The 22,933-nt window shown below is 40.7% G+C and overlaps 2 protein-coding genes across 2 annotated transcripts in view; both read left to right on the top strand.

Moving 5' to 3' along the window:
* The window catches only part of GPR45 (G protein-coupled receptor 45), a 550,360-nt gene that overhangs the window by 504,842 nt on the left and 22,585 nt on the right, over nt 1–22,933 (top strand). The gene's annotated exons all lie outside the window — the stretch shown is intronic.
* The window catches only part of MRPS9 (mitochondrial ribosomal protein S9), a 41,265-nt gene that overhangs the window by 13,487 nt on the left and 4,845 nt on the right, over nt 1–22,933 (top strand). Inside the window, exons 3-9 of the mRNA XM_083501568.1 lie at nt 4,890–4,952; nt 5,042–5,072; nt 6,621–6,700; nt 13,172–13,260; nt 15,889–15,964; nt 18,942–19,110; nt 22,248–22,356. Of these exons, the coding sequence (XP_083357694.1) occupies nt 4,890–4,952; nt 5,042–5,072; nt 6,621–6,700; nt 13,172–13,260; nt 15,889–15,964; nt 18,942–19,110; nt 22,248–22,356 (617 nt within the window). The remainder of the gene's footprint in view (nt 1–4,889; nt 4,953–5,041; nt 5,073–6,620; nt 6,701–13,171; nt 13,261–15,888; nt 15,965–18,941; nt 19,111–22,247; nt 22,357–22,933) is intronic.

Below are 22,933 nucleotides of genomic sequence, written 5' to 3'. Positions count from 1 at the left end.
CGCTTCAGCTCAATGTTCAGCATAGCATAAGCTGCTGTCTCCCCACCCCAATATCAAATTGGAATATAAATAACAATTATAAAGGAACACATTTTTATGAAACAAATCAAACACAAATTAGACGAGTACATATTACTAACTTTACAATAAAATAATATTGGGTCATTTAGAATTCTAGAGCCCACCTTCAGACTTAAGATAAAGTCTGCTGCTGCTTGCACATTTATCCAAAGAAGAGACAGACAAGTAAAAAACAATCAGATTAATCAAAACTGAAAAACTGTGTTGCCATAGTTGCATACGAATCAAACTATTTTTTTTTTAAAAAAATTGTGACTAGTATTGAATATGTGTTAAACATTTGGTAATTAATATTTTCAAGACACCTGTAATTTGGACTGGATGATTTCTTTCAGCTTCTTTAGTTGCTTGAACAGAATTATTTGAATGGTAGTCAACTAAGCCGTACTCAGTGTAGGCTGTTTCAATTTGTGTAAGCTGCCTTGAGTTCCAGTGTGAGGAAAGGGTAGGATATAAATAAATAAGGTAATAAAATAAGAGAAATTACTGAACATGACTAAGTTAGGTCCATTAACAATAATAATATTTATTATTTATTTATACTCCACCCATCTTGCTGGGTTGCCCCGACCACATTAATGGCAGTGGGATTACTTTGAGTAAAGCTTAGTCGAATGCCACACCTTTTCTTTAAAGTCTCAATTAAAAAATAAATTAGAACTTTTCGGTGGAGAAGAAATGAGAGGTGAGTCATCAGGAGTTTGTTTCTTTTTCATAGAAGGAACAGACTTAAAAGTGTTATTTGTAGAGTGATGGTATGCATTGGTCAGCTCACCAGCACTGCTCTAGTAGTTTCAGGTTACTTTTGGGAAAACGTGAGGCACCTGTCTGCTACTGAAGTGCCGGCCTCTAATCTTGGCACAGGCACAGCGTATTTTGTCTCTTTTAGGACCCTAAGACACTTGGAGAAATACATGGGCCTCCAAAGAGTTTCATCATATTAATACTGAACCACATTTGTAAAACAAAGCACCTTCTTAACTTGCGCTTGTGTGCCACAGTATCTCTCTTATTTCATTCAGCATCAGTATCTTGCATTGCACCAAAGATCACAACTGAGGCTGCCCTGAGTTTAAGGAGTTAGGTGTGGTGAGCTGCTTCTGTAAAGCATGGTCTTCATATATACAGATGTCCACAAGAAATCAGGCTTTCTGCTGTGATTTTAAAAAACAAAAAAGTGTTGTGGTCTGAGGGCACCAATTGCAGTAGCTTTGCTGAAGCTAAGCTTCACCAGTGACTGGACTGCTTAAGTACCTTGGGCTTCATGACGAAACGACATGAATGAAAACATTAGAATTTTCATTGGAAGCCACATGAAAAGAGGTGTGGATCTGTAGAACAGTAACGGGGTTCTGACTTAAGATTTCAGCATCCTAATAGCACTGAGTCCTGATGTTGGCACATACTAGAGCAAGTTTTCTTATTCTAGCATTGCACAGTAAGTCACCTTTAGGTTGTTGTCCTTTAGAGTGCCATATGTTTGCATCCTAGATATGAGCAGCACTAGCAGCTGGATCTTCCCGTGCCTGCAGTCTAGATGAACATGTCCTCCTTGCTATCTCAGATCACCCCAAAAGTATGATTTTAAGGTTGCAGGTTAGCTCAGGTTGAGCATGATAATTTTATTCTTTGAGCCCCATGTTGGGCAAAAGATTCCTGCATTGCAGAGGGGGTTGGAGTAGATGACCCTCATGTCCCCTTCCAACTCTACCATTCTATGATAAACCAGCAGAAAGTTTTACTGTTGTCGAATCTTTTTGATAGAACATTTATTGGAAATTCCTTACTTGGAATTGCATGCACATGTGAATCCATTTTAGCTATTTGGTTTCAGTTCAGATTTTCAATGAGGGTCGAAGTGGATCTCTTACCATTCAGTGATGTGGGAATGCCACCAAGAAAGAAGCAGGTCTTTGAAAAGTCTTGTGCACAGCACTCGTAGTTTGTGCTCATCATTGCCTTTGCCTCGTTTTCTACCTCTTTAGCATGTACACAGGCAATATTCTGTTCTACTTTAATTACAGATATGTAACAGTCAGTGTTTATGCTCTTGTAGCTGAAATTATTGTTTGAATCATCAAGCAGAAGCTGGCACTGAAGAGACTACTTAATAAGTATACATAGTCGGTCCCAGTATTCCATAATATATTCTTTTGATATGTTATTTTATATGGTGTTTAATATCCGTTGGCTTGCAGTGGGTTTTTCTATTGTCATTATAATTAATCCCCATTTGTTCACAAATGAATGTTCACCTACTCTGTATATGTACAATATCCCCATTGACTAACAAATGGGAATTCATCAAGTCACTAAGAGAATCAAAATACTATTCCAGAAAATCAAGTTAATCCTTTCTGTTTGCTGCTGAATTCTCAGAATTTCTGTTTGGAATGCCAATAGGGTATTAATAAAGTAATAGGTGAGGTCTTTATACACTCCACGCATATTAAGTGGGTTGATAGCGTTGACAAACCAATCTGTGTCCACAGAAAATATTATCAGTGTGTAATAGCCTTGAGTTAATGTAACCAACAATACAACACAATTCTTCAGAGAGAGAAATATTAACTGCAGACTTGAGACTTTTTCTTCTCATTGTAGACAAATTCTGCTTGCACTAGTATTTCTTTATGCAACAGTTCAAGGTTCAGAATCATAATGAATTTTATATAATTTTATGTAACCTCTGTGCTACCTTGTATCGCAGGTATGCTATATTAGATAGCTTTAAAATTATTAAGATGTCATACTGGATATCTTCCTGGCACACCAATGTAAACACATTAGCCCAACTCAGAGCTTCATGCACTCTGCTGACATGGAGCTCAGAGCTATTACGGACTTCCTTGTTTGCTGAAAAGTTGGAAATAGCTAGCACTTGCAAGCGCTTTCACCTGCAGCCTGAACCAAGTGGGGGAAATGGATGCACGTGCATCAGACCTTATGCAGAATTGAGGTGTCACAGAGTTGGAGCTATTTTCTTACAAATTGTTCTCAATGGGTTGGATCTAAACTGTTTGTGGATAGAACTCACTGGCAAAACCCACCTCCCACTCTTCATCTGGAGCCTCCACTGGTTCTGTGTGTCCTCCATGAAAAGACAATGTCTTTCCTATTTAAGGATGGGTGTCTGGACACAACACAGTGAAAGGAGGTACTTCTTTCCAGAAGCACACACGCCAATCTCTGAGCGGTGCGAGATTCCAGGGGTTCCAGGCGCTTACCCAGGATTTGGTTTCCTTGGAATGAGGGATAGCTGATACTGTGGTGTCTTTAAGATATAAGGTTTATTTACACATATAAACAACCTAAGCTTATGATGGAGGGGCTCACAGCATTAACACCCCAAGAGGGTCTTGCTTCTCTCATAGCTGCAGACTTGGATTCAAACAGGAACCAGGCATGGTTCTGTCTCTCCCAGCTGCCTGGCCTGCAGAAGCTAGAAGCTTCTTGCTTCTAGCTCGCACACACGAATCCCAGTCCTGGCCTTTGCCTACCAGTGAGTTGAGGGAGGGGGCTGTCTGGCACAGAGCCACTTCCTTTGTTACCTTAATGGCCCATCCTTACTTAGATTTTAACCCTTGCTGGGTCCAGGAATTAGAAGGGACTGAGGCATATAGCCTCCCTCTCGCCCTGCAACTCACAACAATGCAAATCATAAAATTGGTGATGATAAAAATGGCAGCAGCCAGTAAGAGTGTATCAGGGCCAGTTATTTTGACCTGCTAGAAGTCACATGGTGATGATGTACTGATGTTTTAGAGCGGGGTCAGTAAACTTTTTCAGCAGAGGGCCTGTCCACTGTCCCTCAGACCTTGTGGGGAACTGGACTATATTTTGAAAAAAATAATGAACAAATTCCTATGCCCCACAAATAACCCAGAGATGCATTTTAGATAAAAGCACACATTCTACTCATGTAAAAACACCAGGCAGGCCCCACAAATAACCCAGAGATGCATTTTAAATAAAAGCACACATTCTGCTCATGTAAAAACACACTGATTCCCAGACCGTCCGCGGGCCAGATTGAGAAGGCGATTGGGCCACATTTGGCCCCCGGGCCTTAGTTTGCCTACCCATGCTTTAGAGAAAGTTGCCACTGATGTCAAGGCTCACGATAGGGCTCCTCTCTCTCTCTGGAAGCATAGGCCAGAGCAAAATAAGCTTGTCTGGCAAACTCCCGCTGGCTGTTGGTAAACGGCACTCTGTTCCCTTCTCCAGCATCCTAAAGCAAACAGAGGGTATTGGATTATACATGTTCCCAAATTAGGAAGGTAGTGTATGAGTTTAACCTTGACAGTTAATATTATCTGAGTTGATGAATCGTAGGCAAATTTATGTGGCTGGCTGAAAAGAGACCATGATCTGCCAGTAGACCTCAGAGTGATTTGCAGCAGATTGACAAGGGTTTCTGTCTCCCAATCGCTGAACAATGGCAAGAACACAAAGGGTACTTTCCATCCAAAATAAGACTGCTGAAACAAAGAAGGCTTAGGAGGAAATCAGGAGTGAATTTGTGTGTGAAAGGACTGTGAGTTTTGTTCTGGGGCTTAGCATGTGCTCAGAGGCCTTGCTTCTTAATAAATACTGTATCTTGGTCCATCTGCCTCTCCACTGGTATTTTTTACCTACCTCAACTTGGAGATCTAGTAAAAAGAAAGTCAGAGGGTAGAGATCCCACAGGCATGAAGTCTACCCATCTCTGTGCTAGATTTCCTGAGACGAGAGCTCTAATTTTTGACTCTTATGATCATCAATAAAGGTTTTTTGTTTAACAAAGTCTTATTTTTCTCTTCTTACAGAAAGCTATTGCCTATCTCTTTCCTTCTGGTCTGTTTGACAAAAGGGCCAGACCTGTAATGAAGGTAAGAACACAATTCAGTGCTGTTGATATAAAGAGAGTTTTTGTATCAGTTGTGCTAACATTTCTCTATTTTATTATATTTTTAAACAGCATCCCGAAGAAATGTTTCCAAAGCAAAGAGGTATGTGGGGGTAGACTGTGTATGTGAAACCACTTAAGTTGTTTTCTGTTATGTTCACATGCACATGAAAGTTGGGATACAAAAAGCTACTAAATGTGCATCTGGAATTTTGCCATGCCCACTGGGTTTTTATATGTTGCGGGTGGCGCTGTGGGTTAAACCACGGAGCCTAGTACTTGCCGATCAGAAGGTCGACAGGTTTGAATCACCATAACAGGGTGAGCTCCCGCTGCTTGGTCCCTGCTCCTGCCAACCTAGCAGTTTGACACCACGTCAAAAGTGCAAGTAGATAGATAGGTATCACTCCGGCGGGAAGGTAAACGGCGTTTCCATGCGCTGCTCTGGTTCACCAGAAGCGGCTTAGTCATTCTGGCCACATGACCCGGAAGCTGTACGCCGGCTCCCTCGGCCAATAAAGCGAGATGAGCGCCGCAACCCCAGAGACAGCCACGACTGGACCTAATGGTCAGGGGTCCCTTCCTCACTAGGAAGCAAAGATACCCTTGACACATCACAGACTGCTTCGGAATACCTGTTTCAGAAGTGGCTTTCTGTGTGTCAGTGGGGGTTGAGGATATAGTAAAAATAATAAAACAAGTTCTATCCTCTTTGGGTATGCAGAATAATTTGCCAGACCCTTTGGATCACAGGCCATATTTGTGTGATTCCTTTATTTGTTATTTTGCTCTTCTTTTAATCTTCTATGGTCATTTCTCACTTGACCAAAGAGATCGTGAAATTTATTGGCGATCACAATGAAAATGTAATATTGGGACAGTGGAATCCCACAACTTTTTACCTTGCAGGTGGTGGTTAAAGCTTTCTGCAGTCACTAATTACAGTGTTTATATCTTATCCTTAAGGTTCACAAATCTTGGACCTTAAATATCTTGACTTTTTAGAAAGAGGGGAACGGTATATGTTTTTAAAAGAGCTGACCACAGCCTGTTGCCTTAGTTACAGCTCTATATTGCTGGTATATCTTTATCTAATCTGGAGCTGCACTTTTCATACCAGTTCATTCTTGTTGGTTTTTCTTCTGTGTGTGCTTTGCTATAATTCCCTGTGTAAATGTGCCTGGTGCCAACCTGAGGTTGCAATGCAGAGCATGAACACTTGGAAGCAAGTTCTATTTAGATCAGTGGGAGCTAGTATTGGGCTATATTATAGAAATAAGCATATTTAACTGCAAATAGATAAGGCTGAGGTAGTATGTGCCTTTTTAATATGCTAAATATTTCTATAAATGCTTAGTTTCTGTGACCAGTAAGACCAGGCTGAGAGGTAATAAGCTTAGAGTGAAGAACTGTCACATATTAGACAGGATCATAACCTTAGCATGGTTAAGCAGTGGGATAAATTATTAGTTGAGATTGTGGTGCCAACGTTGTCTTTTTATAAAAAATTAACAGCAGAGAATATCCTGGCATTCTCTGAACAGGGTTCTGGGTGCTGCATGGGGTTTTATTATTCCTGTTTAAACTATAGTTTGTGTTTTAGACTTCTGTAATTACCATTACATTTGCTTCCTTGTTTCTTTTCCTTCAGCAATCCAGTGGGACAAAGATGGCCGCCCATTTCACTTTCTCTTTTACACTGGCAAGCAGTCCTATTATTCTGTAATGCATGTAAGTAATCTAATGGCTTTTTCCTAGTGGACCAAAATAATGGTCACTTATTACATAATGTGTATGTTTGTCGTAATTTTCTTAGGGCAAACTTGTTACCAAAGGAAGGAATGACTATTAGCTTTGGTTTCCCCCATAGTTACTAAACCGGTCTTGCTACAAAAGAATTTCAGACTGTGATAAGTAAAATACTAACCAAAGATGACCAGAGGCAAATTTGTATGGTAATCCTTTTTAAAATGTACAGTATTCTTGAAGGAAAGGAAAGTTGCAGAAGGCAGCTAGATGCTTCTTATTGACGGCCATATTAGATAATGTGTGAAGCAGGTTTAAAGCTTTAACTTACATTTCCTTGTAATAGCTAAACATTTGAGCAGACAGGAAATTTGCAAGAGGCCAGTGCTGTGTTTTGACTGGCAGCTATCCTATCCTTTCAAACATGAGAATTGGTGTGCGTTCCACTGGAGTTCACATTGCTTTGTTTAAAATCGGGGCCATGAGTAAAGCACTAGCCTCAACCACTTTTACGCTTTTTTTACTCGGAGGCTACAAAGAAGAGCCTCTCCATAGAGCATGGGTACTTCGTGGCTCTCAGTTATCTAAATCCACTTTGACACTGACTTGGTGCTGGTACAAATCTGAGTAGAGAATGTGGGAGCTACCCACATGCTGTTGCCCACTACTGCATTGTGATAGGACGTGAACATTGGTAGTGGTAGAAATCCTAAGCCTCATGCCTGATCATTGTGGTTGTTGTGTTAGTCCTTAGCTTGTCCTTTCTTTCCTTTTTTCTGCTGCCTTTGCACATCTCACTTCACACATTAGGTGGTCACTAAACAAGTGAGCTGATTTCCCATCTGACTTGTTTTGTTTGCTAAGCTGTAAGAAATCTAGCTTTAATTTTATGCAATTGTCCTGCATCAGTATGGTGAAGAAAGTCTGCAGCTGCCTATTTTTTCTTTTTCTTTTAAGAACAGGCATTTCTGAACTTACAGACAAGTTCCTTCCCAAAAGAGAATGACACCTCTGAAGTGTGGGCATGGGATTAACAGAAAGGCTTTTTTGTGAAATTTACCAGCAGTTGTAAAAATTAGTAGGTAGATTAAAAGTCTGTTCAAGTATTGTCCAACACTACCCAGTAAGGTACAGGAGGAAACATCTCTCCATGCCTATTATCTGTAATCGCTAGGCATCAGACATCCATGTTAAGAAACACTATGTCTGTCTAGCTTGCCACAGCTGAATTTCTGGATTAGATGGAATTTTGGTCAGTCCAGCATGGCAGTTCTTAGTTGAGCCCATACTGTGATTTCTAGTGACTCCTACATAACAATCCACTAAAGCGTGGGTAGCTAATATAGTGCCCTTCAGATATAGCAGGACTACATTTCCTATCATTCCTGACCATTGACCATGCAAGTTGTAGCTGATGGGAGTTGGAGTCCAAGAATATCCGAAGGCCATCACTAAAGAATCTTTGAACCTATTTCCTACAGAAGGAACATATTGATAGTATTTGATGCATGTTGTCTATTTGTAGAACTTGATTCGCTGACTTTGTGGAAGAATCTAGTACAGTCATACCTTGGGTTACAGACGCTTCAGGTTGTGCCTTTTCGGGTTGTGCACCGCGCCAAACCCAGAAGTGCCGGAATGGGTTACTTTGGGGTTTCGGCGATCGCGCATATGCAGAAGCGCTAAATCACACTATGCACATGTGCAGAAGCACTAAATTGCAACCCGCGCGTGCGCAGACACGGCGCTGCAGGTTGTGAACACTGCGGGTTGCGAACGTGCCTCCCGCACGGATCACATTCGCAACCCATGCATCCACTGTAGAATGAATTGTGTACTGAAGTTCAGTTATAGAAATATATATATATATATTCGTAATCTGATTGATAACTTTTCAGCCTGGTGATGCCACTGAACTCTTGTTTCCCTTGGTATCTACTTCTGGTTGCAGTACCATTTAGAGGACTTCCTCTGTAAAAACAAAAACAAAAAACACCGTGGCTTTACTGTGCATTTTAGAATTATCTGGTGTGTGTTTGTACTCCACACACCCAAAGGACAAAATCCCCACTTGTCAGGTACATTTATTTCTGTAGAGGGAGAAGAGAGGAATTATTTTTTCTTTTGGTTGACCTTGGGCAAATGAGCTTCTTGCCCTGGCAGAAATGAAATGAATGATAAATGTAGAGTGTGTCTTTGCTGAGTAATGGAGCTGCAGCGTAGGCTTTCCAGAGAGGTTTTCTCCTGCACAGCCTGAGGCAGCCTGAGGACCCCTACTGTTCATTTAAATAGGTATGTCAAATCTGCCTCGAAACGCTGCTGGTTTGATCTGTGGTAATATTTGTGAAGGTTCCATATGGACTTGAGCCCCCTGCAGTGCTAAGAAATAATGTACAACGCTTCATGGTGCAGACGCAAATTTTCTCTGAAAAGGGATGCAGCGCTGCGTTTTAGCTGTCGGAGAGGATGATGGAGCTGACGCGCTAGGCCTGTCAACTTGTTACACGGATGGGTTGCACGCAGAGAGGCTGTGGAAAATCTGTGCCTTTTAGCTTTTCTACTTAATCACGGTTGTAGCATTGCCTTTAGACTGTATGCTACATTAATTCTCTTCCTGCCTTCTGCCTTTCATCCCAAGTTTCACGGAAAAAAGTAAAGCATGCAGGTCTTGTCGAGGAGCCTTATCAAGCAGCTGTCATCTGACAGGCCATTTGCATTTGTTTTGGCTGAAACAGAGCAAGCCAAGGGCAAGATGTTTTGTTGCATTCCATCATAATGAAGAAATTAAAAAAAAAATATTACAAGGCGCCCAACTTTTTTTTTTTTTTACCCATTGCTTGCCTTTTGAAAGCGGCATGTGAGGTTTTCCTGAGACACACGGCCTTTTCAAAGAATAGCTGTGCTCACCACTTGATTAAAATCTTCCTGCACACGAAATCCTTTTGACAAACAGAAATGCAATCATTGTAGAATATTTGTAAATTTACTTAAGTCGTGTCAGGGCGTTTAGAGATGTCTTCATTAAAAAGAGTGATATAAATCATTTCATTAAACAGGATTCATCCCATCTTCTGCTCAGGAAATGTGAAATATGTGTAAGGGTGTTAAAGATGAGAATCATAGGCTAATGGAAATTAGAGAGATACTTGTTAAGTGCCAAACTGTCACTTTAAAAAGTAAATGTAAAATAATTTCACTTTTTTACTGCATCTTGTGCTCATAGCCTTTTATAATTTGCAATATTTAAAATTTTTATAAAATACATTTTGCCTACATGTGTCTATTACCATTTGCTTTACTGTCATAGTTATTTATTTCAGTTGAGCCAACCACCCTGCCATTTATATAGGTTACTGGATGCAATATGAATAGGCTTCCTTCTAGCATTTACATTGGCCACCATCCATCTTGTATATTCCATTTCATATGCTGCTTACATGTTAAAGCTTATTACTACTTTATCATTTCTATTCCCATTTTCATCTTTGTGTCTCTGTTTGTTGAAAAGAGTTTGGCTTGGGACGTAAAAGGTTTCCTTAGTTGCAAATTCAACTGTGTCCTGAAATGTCTTAACCCCTTAAATTCTTAAATTTGTGCGAACCACCAATTGGGAACCGCTGTACTAGAAGTCTTCAGAATATCATTCATCTTTTACAAGGTTGCATCATTGGCTTGTTTAAAATGGCATTGGAAACCCATGTGCAGCTATATGTAACAAATTAAGAAACAGAATACAAAAACAGACCAGAAGGATGTTTTCCAACTAACAGCAACTTACAGAATCTGTGTCTGGCATTTTAAGATATTGGTTGCATATGAACTCCACCTATTTCCTCTCTCCAGTGCTTCTGAGCCCGGGGGCAAGAGAACTAAGTCTAAATGTATTGATGATGTTGATAACCTACTGTGTTTGTTTAAGATATATTTCAAAGATCCAGTAGCCTGGTGCTTGCTCTTAACTTACTATTCAGCAACAGCTTTGTTTAAAACTGTCTGTCTTGTTAATTGACAAGATTGAGGATGCGGTCTTCCTGTTTTATGACAATATATATATGGCTCACAAGTATCTTATAAAATCTACTGCATAATGGCCACATTTGTAAGGGATATAGGCATGTATATTTATGACTTTGCTGTTGCCTCTGGAAACTGTTAGTTAAATCTTCACCTATCCGTTCTGAAGAAGCAAGAATTCCTTTCTGAAATGTTTCAGATGTGAACGTTTGCCGAGTGACATGCCTCTCAGATTCTTATACCATTGCAAGATAGCATGCATCATTATCCTGTCCATTGATTTGTTATCCTGCAAATAATTTTGCACATGCCTTCCTTTATAGCTATGCACATCAATAAAATTTAAGAACAGCCAGAGTGTTTTGAGGAATGAAGGAAATGGGATCTGAAATGAGCAAGTAAAACTTCCCATGTCACAATGTACCCTTGTCAGTAGATAAAAACTCTTTAGGTTATCTTTTTCCACCCCATGTAGACTGTATTTGAGAAAAATAAGTGAGGGTGGTGAAATACATTTAGCCAAAGGTGAACTGAAAATGCCCATCCTTTGAGGAGCTATACCGTATCTTGTGGGCTTTTATGACCTAGCCACATTCACACAGCATTATAACAGGGCCGGGAGAAGGGATTTTTTTGCCAGTGTTCAGGAAGACAGCATGGTTATCAAGGTTGTGTTTGCATTGCATGCACCATTGGCTGTGAGTCTGGTGCACAGCTTGACTCTTTTTAAAAGTTTGCAGTCCTTGAATTCACAGAGGAACTTGAAAATGTCCAGGCATAGTAAGCTGAAGACTCTGAAACTAGAGAGATTATTTGGTAAGGGCTCCAAAAACATATTGGTGTGCAAATGTCTAAAGGTTTCCGTCTGAGAAACTACAAGACAGATCCCAAGTGTAGGTAACCGTTTGTTCACTGCATGGCTACAAATGGGAAACGAGCAATTCACCATGTGGTTAGAATCATAATGGAGTAAAAGTGGCCATGTAGCTTTATGAACGAACTATAATTCCAGCTAACACAATAAGTGAAGCAACATCTTCCTCTTCTTCCATCCATGTAGAGCATCATTACCAATCTCAAGAGTGAAGGACCTCGCAAGGATAATGGGACATAGCAACCTGTAATCTTCCCCCATAGGCTTGAAGGAAGTTTTCAGAGCCTGCTATCAGATTGTTATAGAGAAGAATAGAGATGAATGTGCCAGTGTGCACTGTAATTTTTATGGTTTGGCTAGCTTCATGTGACAAGCTTCCATTTTAAAAGGGTAGTCAGCAGTGTTGTATTTCTTACATGGGCAAGACCATCTCTTATCCCACCCTCTTCCAAAGGTACTGAATTGCCTGGGTTGCTGGTACGTAGAGAAGAATGTAATAGAAATTATATCAGTTCCTGGAACCTGATTCAAAGGTGAAATCTACACACACACACAAAATTGTGAAAATGCTTTTTTAAAGTGTTTTTAAAAATACAATGAATTTTTCATAAGGCTTTCCATCGCCATCTAGTGTCACATTGTACATTGCACTTAAAACACACTTAAAACGTTTTATTGGAAGCTGTATAGCTGAGTCCAAATGCTGAATAATTTTCTTATGAGCCAAGAAATTTAGTGAGACAGGTCTGCCCCTGTTGACATAACCTTTCTTGATTGGGTTTTCACAAACTCAGGCCTGCTTTACACATAACATTAAAATTTAAACCATAATTAAAAATAAATCAGTAAACTATGGTTTTATATGATCGAGCCGCATGCTGCTTTATAGTGTGCTACTCCCCGGCTCTTGCTATTGCTGTGCCAGGAGGAAGCAAACCAACAGCTGATTTACCATCATGTGCAACTTGGACTTGTGGTTTGTTTCTCTCCAAACAAACCACAATTGGAAGGCAAGGTTTGTTATCAGCTTATCACTTATGTTTTGTTTAGAGACAAATACACCATTGTCAAGTGCTCAATCAGAACCTCTTTTTAGGAAGTTGTAATCAGATAAATGTCCTTGTAATCGGATAAATGTCCTTATTCTTTTGTGTTCTGGCTTAAATGGGGTGATTCTACAGCTAAAGAGCCTGGATTGTTTGAAGAATTACATTGTTATTACTACAGACAAACCACTGGTCACAATGGTTTATCATAACTGAAATTAGTTAAGGTATGTGCTATGCCCCTTTGTACCACAGTTTTTTTGGGGGGGGATATGGGAGTTATGGTACTGTATTCTTGTGGTTGAACTTCTAACACACAGAGACACAAAATTATTGTTTTTATTAAGGATTTTCTTGGGTTACAAAAGCACGTACATTGTTTCCATTTTCAGGTAATAGAGTCCTTTCTACAGATTAGTTACATTAATTGCGAGACATTAATGCTGAACTTCTAACTGATATTTGATGCCAAAATTTTCAGCAGAAGGTTTTAAGTGGAGCTCACCCTTGTATCTATTCTAGGATTTGTACGGTAAGCTACTTCGTATTGAGGAACACCAAGAACGAATGCGTGCTCAAGGATTATTACCGCCTGAGAAGAAATCCCAGTTGTAAGTTGTCTTTTTGTGATCACAATGAAAGTATGTGGGGGATGAGGGATGCAGATGCAGTTCTCATACAAGATTTTCAAGATATATCATGCTATGTGGTATTATTAGCCTAGGACAGCCTTTCTCAACTTGGGTCCCCAGATGTTCTTGGACTACAACTTCCATCATTCCTAGCTAGCAGGACCAGTGGTGGGAGGAGATGGTGTCAATGCAAAATGGTCTGAAATAGGTGAGAATTGGGAGGTAAGCAAAGGAGACTATTGAGGAGTCGAGAGTTGATAGGTTGTTGTTGTTTAGGCGTTTAGTCGTGTCCGACTCTTCATGACCCCATGGACCAGAGCACGCCAGGCACTTCTGTCTTCCACTGCCTCCCGCAGTTTAGTCAAACTCATGCTGGTAGCTTCGAGAACACTATCCAACCATCTCGTCCTCTGTCGTCCCCTTCTCCTAGTGCCCTCCATCTTTCCCAACATCAGGGTCTTTTCCAGGGAGTCTTCTCTTCTCATGAGGTGGCCAAAGTGTTGGAGCCTCAGCTTCAGGATCTGTCCTTCCAGTGAGCACTCAGGGCTGATTTCCTTCAGAATGGATAGGTTTGATTCTCTTGCAGTCCATGGGACTCTCAAAAGTCTCCTCCAGCACCATAATTCAAAAGTATCAATTCTTCGGCTATCAGCCTTCTTTATGGTCCAGCTCTCACTTCCATACATCACTACTGGGAAAACCATAGCTTTAACTATACGGACCTTTGTTGGCAAGGTGATGTCTCTGCTTTTTAAGATGCTGTCTAGGTTTGTCATACTCTGGCTTTATTGTGTTTCTAATGTAAGCTTTTCAGTGGTATATGAGGGAGACAGATGAAGTGAAAGATTTTAGGAATGAGTCAAAGTTAAAGCAGAGATCGCTCAGACAGTGAGTGATAAGAGTCTGTGGGAAAAGAGTATAATAATTGCCTGGCTTGGAAAAAGAGCAGAACTTAGAGCAGGAATGAAGAGCAAACACAGTGTTGACAGTGAGACTTGCCTTTCACCTCCTTGATTAAGAGTTGAAACTGCACATGTCACTTTTGCTAGTATCCCTGTAGCGAATGTAGCAGCCCCAAAAGAGATTCTCCACAGTCTTTGCTTTGCTTTCACATTTAGAAATGATTTCCTCATGGAGGACAGCCTCCTCTGTATGCCTTCCCTCTTTGCCTTGGATTGATCGTCTTCCAAATGATTGTGTGCAGAGCCAAGATATGTCAGAATGAATTGGCACTGGGACACCTTCAGGAAACGAATCGTTTGCTGAGGAGAACCAGCTGGTACCAAAGGATGAGCCATTACTTGGAGTGGTGGTGTAAGGAAAACTTATCCAAGGTGTGGATTAGGAAGGCCAAAAGAAAATGAAATTGGGGGAGGAAGTTGAAGCCAAGCACTGGAAAAACAGTGACTGTGGAAATCCCTGACAAGAAGGTTAAAAGACTTCCAAAAAACAGCAGCAGCACCCCTTGTTAGGACTAGGCTTGGGCTGCATTTAAAGCAAACCCACCCCAAGAATTCTGAAAGCTGTAGCTTGTTAAGGGTGCTAGAAACTATAGCTCTCTGCAGGTTAAACTGCAGCTCCCAACCATTTTTTGATTGTTTTCCTTTGAGTGGGTGTTTTAAATGTATGGTCTGTACATAGCCTTGGTGAAAGGTAAGGTTTCAATAGGTTTCAACTGGAGGGAAAGGTTAGCATGAAGAGACAGAATTCTTCTTGAAAAATGAAGCGAAGAGGTAGAATGAGGGATAAAAGATAAAGCCGTTCAGGAAAAGTAAGCATGAGAAGAACAGAAGGAAAGTAAACAGCCTAAAGGGCAGAGGAACAAGCTGATAAATGAACGGCACCAAGCCCAGGGGGCGCTCATCTTTCCGCTGTCCACCGTGTGGTGATATACAAGATGTATGAAACAAACAACACCAGAGAATGCCTGGTTTCTCTTTTGCCTGCAGCACATGGCAAGACAGTAAGATAGTTATTTTTGTTTTCAAATTGTGGCTAATCCAATCCTATGCTGCCCCTACTGTGTTTTACCACAGCTCTTTTTGATGCACGTCATCCCTTCAGGAACTGAGTGTTCTGCAATTGGCCAGCAACTGGTCAGTCTGTCTTGCACCAGAGCTGATCTAGATAAGGTGTTGAAATCCCAGAAGACTTTGTATTCCCTTTCTACTTCAGTGCTTCACACCCTGAAATTACCTCTAGATAGAAGGGAAGAGTTATAGGGAAGACAAAATACTATTTCTTGCTATGTTTGTGGTCTTTTGTGTTGTGTTTTTTGAAATCTTGTGTATTAAATTTCATTCTGGTACAGCTGATTTGCATACGCATTAGAATGCTGCTGAAAGTTGCCTTTAAACTAAACCGATGCCCGGACTTTTAACTCCCAACCACTTTAGAAATATTACTTGTTAATAAAGTAAAATTATGACACTGGAGCTACTGCTCTTTGCTTTTGGGAATAGAAAGTTTGTAAATGTAACTTGCACTTTCTCAAAGTAAAAGACAAGTATATTTCCAAATGAAGTGTGACTGTATGTGTGGCCCTTTGCAATCTTAGTCTAATTGCATGATTAGTTAAAAAGAGAATATATGTGATATTTTAAACAGAAACCTGATTGGCAGCAGATGGCTGATTAAAGAGGAATTGGAAGAAATGATAGTGGAAAAACTGTCAGATCAAGATGTGAGTAATTAATCTCCTTTATTTAATGAACCTTGTATTTTAACGGAACAGCTACATGGGTTTTTCTTTAAGGATTCTGAAAAAATCTTTTCCTTGGAGACAGGAATTATTCATGTTCTTGGTCTCTTTCGTGCACATAAACACACATATTGAAGATTCTGTATTGATTCCTATAAAAATTACGTCAGCCACTTTTGCACAACTTGTTCACTAAAATTGTGAGAGACTGAACGGATTCTCTCAAAGCAGCACTTCTCTTTAGTTAAATCTGTCTGACAGGAACCCAAGAGGAGATCCTTCCAATTTAACTTCTTCCCCTGTTTGAACAAAGTGATAATTGTCCCAAGCATCCATCTGCAAAAGTTTCCTGTCTATTTGACCTGCTTCCTGGTGTCCCGGTTCTCTTCCTCATTGGTTGGCCTTTCCCTATCCAACCTTCTGCCACCCAAGGTGTTTCTTTTAATTTTCTTTGGCGTCATTGAAACATCTCAAAGAGTCATGCATATTCCAGGCATGCAGGCTGAACTTCCTAGCATGCTCAAAGTGTAAGGCTAGCTAGATCCTAAGTTTGTTTTAATTTTAATATGCATTCTTCCTAATCGCTTTTTTTTTTCTTAAATGAACTCTGTTATTTGGAAAATGGGAGGATTGGCTAGTCGCTTTACTTCACTGCTTTATCTCCCATGAGCCTGGCCACTCTGGCAACAGGCTTGTGGAAGCAGGGAATATGAAGAGAGGATGTGGGTGGTTTCCTAAATCCCAAGATAAGCGCTTAAAGGCTGTGAGCTTGCCTGCTGACTTGGAAACTTAAAAACAAGGTGGGGGCAGTACTACCTAAAGGTTGGAGACCTGGAAGACACTTCTCACAGCGTTGGTGCAGCAGGGAACCCCATAACAAAGAGTTTATTAAGAGAAGCATAAAATCAACAAGAACACTGCAGAAATAATATAATAATGGCTCGTAATGTGCTAGCCCTATATAATCCCTTTCATGTTGTGGTGGTGTTAAACAAATGTCCAACTGTGTGTGTAAGTGTGTAATATTAAGAATATTTTGGGGAACCTAGGATAACCTTTTCATTTGTTAGTCTCCATGTGATGGTAGTTGTGTGAAGAGAGCATACAGGGCTGCACCCCTGACCCCACTATTGGGTCCCCTGCTGGTCCTGCCTTCCCCACGGCTCACACTTTAGGGCAGCGGTTCTCGACCTGTGGGTCCCCAAATGTTGATGGACTACAACTCCCATCATCCCTGAGCTCTGGCCTTGCTAGCTAGGGATGATGGGAGTTGTAGTCCAACAACATCTGGGCACCCACAGGTTGAGAACTCTGCTTTAGGGGGAATGTTTGTAAAGGGAAAGCCTATTGTGCACTCAGGCTCTCCCCACTTGGTGGGAAGTGTCTATGGGCGTTCAGCAGGCTTCTCTTTAACAACATTCTCCAAAATATGTAGAGAGCAAGAAGGGGCAAGGATGGTGTGGCCCCAAAGGCAGCGGGTGCAGCCCCATGGGCGCTCTCCATGTGATTATAATTGTGTGGAGAGGAACGATGCCTTATGAGGAACGGCTAAGGGAGCTGGGCATGTTAAGGGGTGATATGATAGCCATGTTCAAATATATAAAAGGATGTCACATAGAGGAGGGAGAAAGGTTGTTTTCTGCTGCTCCAGAGAAGCGGACACGGAGCAATGGATCCAAACTACAAGAAAGAAGATTCCACCTAAACATTAGGAAGAACTTCCTGACAGTAAGAGCTGTTCGACAGTGGAATTTGCTGCCAAGGAGTGTGGTGGAGTCTCCTTCTTTGGGGGTCTTTAAGCAGAGGCTTGACAACCATATGTCAGGAGTGCTCTGATGGTGTTTCCTGCTTGGCGGGGGGTTGGACTCGATGGCCCTTGTGGTCTATTCCAACTCTATGATTCTATGATTCTATTCTAAGTGAAGAGGGCTTATGCCAAACAAATACTGCTACGTCTGCCAATTGGATTACTTGTAATAAAAAGGCGATGATGAGAGATCAGGTACTCTGTACAAAGAATTACCTGCATCTTCATTATGTCACCTCTGTTGCTCTCCCCCCCACCCCAATTAATTCTGTTCTTTATTTCTGTCTTTTGTGTGTGTGCACTAAACAGGTATTTAAGATCTGCGGTCATCAATACAACATTTGTCATCGACACAAACATGTGTGCCAGTGTGTGAAAGACTTTATACTTACAGCCGCTTCTTAAATTTTTTGTTGCCACAAGGCCTTCAGATAAGCCTTAATAACAAGACCATGTACTAGCAGTGCGGCGTTTTACTTTCTAATCACATGTTCACGATGTAGGGAGCGAAGCACACAGTAGCAAAGGATAATTTATTTCAAGAGGTTGCCCTTTAAGTCAAGTATCTCTTGAATTTTTAAGAAGCTTGATTGTTTGGTTTAAAAAGAAAATTATAAACATTTAAAGTAACTCCTGACTGAACAGCCAGTGGCATAGATACACATTTTCTGTATGTATTACGAAATATAATCACCTAAGAAGTGGCGTTTAGGAAAATAAAATTATTTCCATTTAAATGTACATATCAACTTGTTTGAAATGAGTTGGGAAGCTTACCTCTTGCCACTCTTCATCAAAGAACTGGATTCTGTTTTGAGGCCTGCAAAATATTTCTTTGAAAATTAAGATGAACTTCATTTTAATGTGGTAATCCTGTCTTACAAAGAGGTTGGTTGTATTTTGTTGAATTCTGGATTCATTTGTTGCTAGGGTTAAAAAAGAAAGAAAGGATTAGGTATCTTTATTCGCATAGAAAATGATACATCTGCATGTTGTTTTGAAAGCAGCATGCAAATGCAGAGGTGTCATCCTGTCAAAAGTTATCAATAAGAGCAGAACTGGAAAGATCAAGCATGTAAAAATAGAAGTTGTTGGCAAATGCAATTACACTTGCACCCCCAACCCCTTAATGATATTTTTTATTGTCTACAGTATTCACGGTGTATTCAGCTGCTAGAAAAACTGGTCGCAATGCCGGGCCATGAGATTGAAGATGATTATGTGCAAAAATTCCGTAAGCAATTACCTGTGCAATCCCAAAAGCAGAACATAGAACCCTTACAGTATGATGAGCGGGGCCTGGCCTTCAGTGCCGCAGAAGGTAACTTTATGTTCTTGTTTTTCCTTTGTAGAGAGAGGGGCAGTTCCTGGTAGACCTGAGAAATCAAAGATGTTCTAGTATTTTCCTGGTTGTCCATTCACAAGCATGGAAAGGGCCATAGCTCAGGGCTAGAGCATTTGTGTTGTGTACAGAAGGACACAGAGGGACGCGGGTGGCGCTGTGGGTTAAACCACAGAGCCTAGGGCTTGCCAGTCAGAAGGTCAGCGGTTCGAATCCCCGCAACAGGGTGAGCTCCCGTTGCTCGGTCCCAGCTCCTGCCAACCTAGCAGTTTGAAAGCACGTCAAAGTACAAGTAGATAAATAGGTACCGCTCCAGCGGGAAAGTAAACGCCGTTTCCGTGTGCTGCTCTGGTTTGCCAGAAGTGGCTTAGTCATGCTGGCTGTACACCGGCTCCCTTGGTCAATAAAGCGAGATGAGTGCCGCAACCCCAGAGTCGGCCACGACTGGACCTAGCGGTCAGGGGTCCCTTTACATTACAGAAGGACACAGGTTCAAATTCCCCAGTGTTTCCAGATAGTGCAGTGAGCACCTCTTGCCTTAAACTCTGAAGGGCAGCTGCCAATCAATGTGTAGACAATACTGTGTAAGATGGATTAGAGGTCAGTGCAAGATGGATCATAAGGCAGCTTCCTATTCTCCTATGACGTTGAACCAAGATTTGTGGTGAAATGTGATCTAGAACCTATGTTGTCGTACTTGTTTCATGAAATTGTTTTGCTAGGGCATAAGGACCCATTAGCAGCTTTCCTTGGGTGGGCAGATAACAATTTGGCAGACGTATGCGGAAAAATGGCACATAGTAGTCCCATTGAAGTCACTGGGCTTTACTTCTGAGTAAACACACAGGCTTACGATCAGGCTGTATTCACCCCTGGTTTCATGATAAAAGAATACAATGCATGATGACTGTATCTATTAAGCAGTGTTTCTCATTTATGTGGTGTTTTTTTAACCTGACAGTTCATTTGGGCTAGTTCAGTACCTTATTTTCTTAACAAGCAAAGCTGTTCAAATTTCACCTGTTGTTAACCCAGTTTTCACAACACCACAGTGACTTGGATTGATAAGATTCTGGGCTTGTGTGTGTGTGTTAATTCTTCCATTTAATATTACTGTCTATGCTGAGAAAGATTATAGACTATGGCTGAATCTTCTAAACATGCTGGTGATATTTTCATACCAACGGGACTTAATCAAACAAATACGGGTATTTGTTGAAAAGCATAATCTTTTGTTTAAAGATTTTCAGTATCCTATGTGTAAAGATTATCTGAAACCTCTACAGAATAGTAAGGAATTCGTTTTTGAAAGCATTCTTTGTATCAGTAGTAGATTGCATCATTTTATTTTCTTACATCCCTAAATGCATAATGGGCATGATCAAAACAATTTGTAACTGAGTTCAGTGGGACTTACTCCCAGGAAAGTGAATATGGGATTGCAGTCTTAAAAACATAGACATAGTCCCATGTATGACCTGTTCACATGCCATAGTAAGCCGCAATTACTGTTTTACTGTGAACACAGAGATTACTCCCACATTGCTCATCCCATACCAAGAGCAACATACCACAATCTCTAACTTAACAATACATCTGAACTGGGGATTGTAACAAGATGTGTTTGTTTGACTCCAAACTATGATCTGAAGCCAAGAAAAAACTTGGCTTCAAATCAGGGTTGGTTTGGAGTTGAACAAACCATGATCCCTAGTTTGGAAGTAATGCGAAGTCGGGGATTGTGATTTGGTGCTCCTTTTCACCATAGCGGAAGGGTGTTGTGTGTGCATCTGCACATTCACAGTAAACCATTAGCTATAAATTACCACAATGTATGAACACAGCCATTGATTGCGCTGGTGTGCTGGTTCTTCGTTGATAAACGTTCTTCCCAGTTCGCAACAAGCTGCCTTAAGGTTCAGGTCCATCACTTCTTCATACTTATTATTTAAAATACTTTTATCCTACCATTCCATTGCATTTGCTGTTCTCAATGCTGCTTACGACAGTTTTAAAAACCTGTAAAATCAAACAGAAATAAATCATCAATAATCAACAGCTGGGGAAATCTCACTGCCCTAAAATCTTGCAGTGGCACATTGAGCTAACCTTAAAAATCACTTTATCTGAAGTCCTATGGCTTTAAGCATATCTTATTTCATTTGAAGTAAATGAGACGAGCTGCTAAGTATTTATGCTTAAACAGAGTTTTCGGTCATTATTAATGAATAATTCTCCATGTATGTTGCAAAGGTCTGAATCTAACTAACTATTTATCTTGTCAAAATCCAGCTTCTCTGTTGAAGATGCTGGCTGCCATTTTGAATTCTCAGAGTATGCTTCCCTCTGCTGGAGGAAAAAAAGAAATATTCATAGCAATGGCGGCAATATGAATATTTTATCCACCATGTCCCATTTTTCTTTAATGGGATGAGACATTTTTGTTCTTTCTGTTTATCCTTTTTTTCAATTTATTCAAATCTTTTCAGTATTTTTATAACAACTACTTGCACGGATGGAGAGAGATTATGTGTAAAGCCTTTGTTGTCGAAAGATGCTAGTGTTTCTGCCATAAGACAATAATACTAATCTCAGGGCTTAGCCATACTACTTGGGTTTCCCAGCAGCTAAATAATAAATAATAATGATGATGCAAATTCCCTTGGTATCATTTTAGCAACCACAGATAAACAGGAAGCATCAGAATCTACTCAGTGGCCAATACCTAGAATAACAGTCCCTATTTATTGGCTATGGGATGGACTCTCTGTTGTTTCCATTACCTGAACAATTGAGGCAGCTTCACCCATACGGAAGTGTCAAAAGGCAGGCAACTCAAGCCTTTCCCATTCCGGAACAAATTTAGGCGCTAAATCAGTATTGGGCCTCAGGATGGATAAAATAGCTTTTGTTACATTACAAATAGAAACTTTGCCTCATAGGAAGAAAATACATGGGCAGTACTGCAATTGGCCAGGAAAGAATGCTGTGTGATGAACTTGGAATAAATAATATTTATTATGAGAGAATTTCACTTTTGCTAGGATTTTCCCATGATGAGCATGCCACGTGTGATTTTTGAGATGCTAAGTATTAACGTGTGTTATTTTTTCAAGGCTGGAGAAAGACAGCAAAAGCAACCGTTAAGGTTTATGACAATGGAAGTGGGAAAATTACTATAAATGGAGATGATTATATACTTTACTTTCCAGTGTTGCAGGACAGGTGAGTGAACTAAGTCAGTGTTTACTGTAGATAGTTATTTTATTTAGAATTTTTCCAAGGGGATATGTTGCTGAAACAAAGACTATAGCCAGTCTAGTCTTAGCAAAGACTGCTGCCCTGGGTGACTTCGAGAGGAAGGTAGGGATATGAATTGAATAGGTTTCTTAGTTTCTTCAGTTTTCATTTTTGTTTAAAGATTGAGGTTGCATTACATGTGCACACCACCCTACCATCAATACTTACAAAAAATTGGGAGCGTCTTATTTCTTGCCATTGTTTAACCAAAGTCACAAATGTCTGAGGAAGATGATGGACTAAAGAGATCCAGGGACGCGGACTTATAAAAAATATTGGGGGGGCCCGGGAAAGCTCATGAATAATAAATAAGCTCATGAATATGCAAATAAAGTGGCGCCGCCGCCTCGTGAGCGAATAGGGGAGAGTGTGCTGCGCCTATTAATCAGCTCCGAAGGAAATTGGGTGGAGCTTTTGCTCGGGAGGGAGGGCAGGAGGCATGCAGCCCGACCCTGTGCATTTTGGGCTGGGGGAGGGGCGGCGATGGCGCTCTGCTGGAGGG

Source organism: Podarcis liolepis (assembly GCF_965112155.1).
Source record: "Podarcis liolepis genome assembly, chromosome: 4".
Lineage (NCBI taxonomy): Eukaryota > Metazoa > Chordata > Lepidosauria > Squamata > Lacertidae > Podarcis > Podarcis liolepis.
Note: the sequence above shows the minus strand (reverse complement) of the source record. Positions and strands in the feature narration are given on the sequence as shown.